We start from the raw sequence: 4,826 nt of genomic DNA, 5'->3' as shown, positions 1-4,826 counted from the left end.
CGCTGCCAGCAGCAGCTCGCTCCCCTCCTCCGCCGCGCCGAGCCTTCCCCTCGCGTCCTTCGCCGCTGCCCGCCCTACCATAACGCCCGTAGCGCGACATCGTCCCAGCTACAGGCCAAGCCCCGCGCGCGTCCCTGGAGGAAAGAGGGAACCGCCTGCGCGCCGCACCCCAACGGCCGCACGCCGGGGCGGGGCTCCGGTCGCTAGAGAACGCGGGGCGGGAGGAACGCGCTGTTCGAGCGGTCGCGGAGATCTCGCGAGAGCTGCGGTTGCAGTACTGCGCATGCGCAGGACGGGACCTATATGGCAGGCAGTCAGGGCATGAGATGGGGAGTGGGAGGCGTTCTGGGTTTCGCGTGTGCGGACGGTAGTGCGCCGGCAGCTTCACGGCGGGGGGTACGGACCGCGCTGCCTTTTTGGAGCGATCGGCAGGAACCTCACTGACTTGAAGTACTTCTTAACGAACCGCAAGAAGAATAAGGAAAGCCTTTTGTTAATGAGGATCTGGGCTTTTTAAAGGTGTTTGTTCGTGCTGATTTTTTTCCTTTAGTAATCATACAGCAATTGCTGCATCATGCGTTGGCATAAAATAGTGCTAAAGCCTAAAGTGGAAACACCAAGTTCTTGAGCTGCAAGGAATCCTAAGGTATGAGGTCCTGCCAAATGCTGCTGCTCCAAATTAATGAATGCAGATAGGGAACAACGTTGGTAAAACCTGCTACTTGCTGCTGCCTCTCCCTGGTAATTTTACACAGCTTATCCTACATTAAAGGTCATGTGTTAAAACAAAGGCTGCTGTAGTAAAAAGCTTTCTCAAAACAGTCTTTTGGCTTGATAAGCCAGAGTCCTTTCTGAAAAAATACTCTATGGAAGCCGTTCAACTAAACGTGTAAAGATGTCTCCATTAGAAAAATAATGAAGTAAATGTTAGTCAGAGGAATACCATTTATGGTTTCTGATCTGTCATCTTTCACAATGCTGTTTAAAAAAATGACAGTGATACAGCAGTTTAACGTGTTATCTGTTTGTTTTAACTGAACATAACAGTGCATGCTTTGTGCTTTTTGTTTACACCACTTGTAGTTCCTTCTTAAAGTACAAAAATCAGACAAAGGCACCTATATCCAGCACTTCTGGATAGTTTAGGTACAGGCACCCAGAGCAGTCTGTGAGGTGGGGTGTGCAGGCCCATCTGCTTTAGGCAGGCATCATTGCTGCTTTTCTAGGTAGCTCTGTACCAAGCCTTGAACCCGAGACAGGATGATCTCGTTGGAGCTGCTGCACTCCTCTGGGCTGTAGGGTGGGTCGATGGTTAGCACCCCTGCCACACACAGCGTTCTGCCTGATTCGCCTTGCTCTGTTACAGGGATGTGGTTTGTTTCCAGCCACTTCTTCAAGTCGTTCTTCCTCTTGTGGAGCTCCTCCGGGCTGTAAGCTTTAGTTTCCTCAGGCTCAAATATGCGGGAAAGCCGTGCCTTCATCTCATCGTCCGCATCTTGCATTATGTTGACCTCCTGAACAGCATGGCCTAGCACAACTAAAATGGACACTGGTTCGTTCTCCGGGAAGTTTGCAAGGACAACACTGTCAGGGAAAGAAGAACATATGATTGACTGTGCTTAACTGAAGACGAAGAAACACAGCCCAAGACTCTTGGAGATGAGTGCTCGGAAGCCCTGGTGTAATCTAGGCTTTCAGGCAACACTGACAACCCAGCATCTTTCTTAAAAATAGGCTATTCCTTAAAATCATGCAACTGTGGGGCCTGGAATTTGAGACTACTCTAGGTACCAACAAGCAAAGCCTCACATTATAATAAAAAAGGAAAAAAAGCAGAGGTGGGTATCAGAATCTGGACTGGGAATCTGACATTTATGGGCAGCATTCCAGCCTTCCTTAAGTCTTCAAAAATTCAGAAACAGTACCTTCATACAGTCAACACTTGGAAAGCTAATAGTGCAATGGTGGCACCTCACAGTGTAACATCAGAACCTATTAATGATTAATATTTAATTATTGATCAAATAGTAATATATTTCTTCTCTTTTAATGAGTACTGCTAGCTTCTTAACTACTATAGCTTGAGTTCTGCAGCAAGAACACACTGCAGCATGGACAGACTCGTGGTGCAGCTGTTTAAGACTGTTTCCTGTTCTTTTCGGAGGGCACTTATATTCCAGAAGTCCTAAAACAGAAGCAGGAAAACAACCTATTCTACAATCTCCTCACATATCACAGAAAATAATCAGAAACCATTTTCTTCCTTTCATGGAAATTGAAATTCCATAATTCTAAGCCAGCTATTTATTAATATGCTGTTGCCACCATTAGTGGAGAGAAAGGCTTTCTGTGATATGTCCACTGAAATACGCCTTGATTTTTGCCTGAGGCATCTCTCAAGTCATTCACAGCTTAACAGACCTTTCCTATCAAAAAGGCAAGCATCTCCACGAGAATATAAGCACACCAGAGCTACTACATAGCTGAAACAACTGTTCTGAAATATATCACGAGCTGGATGCTTTTGTTTCTAGCCTCTATATTGAGCTTATATTAGAAAGCTTCCAATTAACAGGCAAGAAAAACCTCTGACATCAATGAGAAAAATTTCTGCCTGTTCTCTGCTGTCTTTCAAGCCCTGTTTTCCTGCTCACTTGAGATGCTAGAGACCTGTGCTACCACTTCCTGCTTCCTCTCCTGCAGCCACTGCATCACCTCACAGGTATCTGCTAGAGGGGAAAGCAGGGCACTGACAGGAGAACTCTGGACAGAGGATAAGAGGTTAAACATCGATCACATATAAAAATGTTCCTGTGTTCCTACTCTCTTTACGATGCAGGGCTTGATGTTATTAAAGGCACTCTTCTCAACAAGAGAATAGCATGTTAGCACTAATAATGCCAGATCCACCGTAAAGGCAACATGAATTCAGGTACTATTAATTCCCCAAACTTATCAGTCCACTGAATGAGATTAATTATAGAATCATAGGATGGCTTAGGTTGGAAAGGACCTTAAAGCTCATCCAGTTCCAACCTAAGCCCTGGGCAGGGCTGCTCCTCACCAGTTCAAGTTTTCAGCATTCCATCCAACCTGGCCTTGAGCACCTCCAGGGATGCAACACCACAGCCTCTTGGCAGCACTGCAAAGGTTTCACTGCCCTCTCAGTGAAAAATTTCCCCTTGATATCTAACCTAAATCTCCCCCCTTTTAGTTTAAAGCCATTTCCCCTTCTCCTGTCACTATCGGACCAAGTAAAAAGCCAGTCCCCCTCCTGCTTGTAAGCTCCCCTCAGCAATGGAAGGCCGCAATGAGCTCTCCCCAGAGCCTCCTCCAGGCTGAACAAGCCCAGCTCCTTCAGCCTGTCTTCACAGGAAAAGTGCTCTGATTAACGTGGATTTGGGTCTCATCAACTACAGCACCTTTTTCTCTTAGGTATTGCCAACTAAACACACAGGACACAAAGCATCAACAAGCAGGTTTTGCTCCATGTAAGCTTGCTTCAGTCTTAGAATCTTATTTTCCTGAAAAAAAATTGTTCTCTCTTAGCTTGAGGAAAACGAAAGTTCTGATACTTACCTGGCAGAAACAGGATCAATCGTTAAGACCCATCCTTCGTATTCATTTTTCTCATCTGCTGCAACTTTCACCCTTTTGTTCACATAGGTCTCCCACTCTAGAGGGCTTTTCTTTTGCCAGTCATTCATACCGGCTACACTCAGCACCTAGTAAACAGCCAGATCAACAAGCAAAAGTACTGAATCCCCTCGCTTTGTCCTTCTCATCGGTTTGTCTCCAAGTAAGGATCCTCCATGCGTTTTCAGCCCCATTCGCTACTGCACACGGGAGCTGCCGGCCCCGCCGCTTCCTGCCGCCAGCCCGCCCCCCGCGCGGCTCTTTTGAAAGCGCGGAGCCCGAGGACCGCTCGGAGCCGGAGTGTTTTGCGAGCGTGCGTGCGCGCACGACATTTATGGATGACAGACATGAGGCCAAGCTGCAAAACGAGGAGGCGTAGCGCTCGGTGCAGTCGGTGCCCTGCCTCCTGCTGGGAGGCTGCGAGCTCTTGGCTGCAGCTTGGGCTACCTGCCAACAAACGGGGAGATGCATGGGGTGCGTGAGGGTCGTGGCGGCTTTGCTCAGTCGCCTTCAGTGAGTTCTCTTAGCGAGCTTTCCCGTGCAGCTGCAAACGTGGGGAACTCCTCGCCATTCCAACCTCCTGAGAAGCTCAGTGTTTTCAGAACGCTTAATGAAAAGCTCCCCGAGGATGAAGCAGTACAGAAGATTAAAAAATACGAAGGGAGATAGTTGGTATTCTGCAGGTTTAAGGGGGTAATTTGGTTTCTTCTTGTAAAGTTTCCAACCCCAGCGTGGTGGAAATTGTTTAGGAAGGAGCTAGCGAGGTTACTCAGCTACTGCTTTCTCTCCATTTATCAAGAAAGCTGAGATCAGCAAACACGGCTGTTCTTGCTGTAAGCGTGAGCATCAGGGGGAAATCCTGACTCTGGTTTGAGAGAAAAGCAGCAGAAGAGGAATGTAGTGTGTTTTCATATGTAGGTATCTAAAGATTATGCATTTAAGTCCCTCCAGTTTTTAACAGAATCCCAACAGGTGCCTTTCTGGATCAGATTGGATTTCCTTCAAAGGCACTACTGGGCAAAAACCCCAAGCATCTTCAATTTTAATTATCGTTTCGTTTCGGCCTCTGCTGTTTTTTGTCTTGCTTTTGTTTCTTTCCTCATTTGTTTCATTGTCGCTAGTTTAATTGCCCTCCTGAAGGACTTAGCACGGAGCGCCTCCCGCCCGCCCCCAGGATCCGTCCCCTCAGG

At 47.4% G+C, this 4,826-nt stretch overlaps 1 protein-coding gene across 1 annotated transcript; it reads right to left on the bottom strand.

The window, feature by feature from the left end:
- Nucleotides 1-927: 927 nt before the first annotated feature.
- Nucleotides 928-4,271, bottom strand: GEMIN6 (gem nuclear organelle associated protein 6). Its single transcript, XM_003203783.4, has 2 exons — nucleotides 3,580-4,271; nucleotides 928-1,584 (listed from the first exon to the last, which is right to left on the bottom strand). Exons 1-2 carry the CDS (start codon nucleotides 3,705-3,707, stop codon nucleotides 1,209-1,211), a joined length of 504 nt encoding a protein of 167 aa, XP_003203831.1. The 5' UTR covers nucleotides 3,708-4,271; the 3' UTR covers nucleotides 928-1,208.
- Nucleotides 4,272-4,826: the final 555 nt, after the last annotated feature.

This window comes from Meleagris gallopavo, chromosome 2, assembly GCF_000146605.3.
Source record: "Meleagris gallopavo isolate NT-WF06-2002-E0010 breed Aviagen turkey brand Nicholas breeding stock chromosome 2, Turkey_5.1, whole genome shotgun sequence".
Classification (NCBI taxonomy): domain Eukaryota; kingdom Metazoa; phylum Chordata; class Aves; order Galliformes; family Phasianidae; genus Meleagris; species Meleagris gallopavo.
Note: the sequence above shows the minus strand (reverse complement) of the source record. Positions and strands in the feature narration are given on the sequence as shown.

Excerpts from the sequence above, each read along its gene's own strand:
- GEMIN6 (XM_003203783.4), bottom strand. The coding sequence starts at position 3,707 with ATGAATGACTGGCAAAAGAAAAGCCCTCTAGAGTGGGAGACCTATGTG. Across the intron at positions 1,585-3,579 it reads ATTGATCCTGTTTCTGCCAG|TGTTGTCCTTGCAAACTTCC; the intron begins GTAAGTATCAGA and ends TTTCCCTGACAG.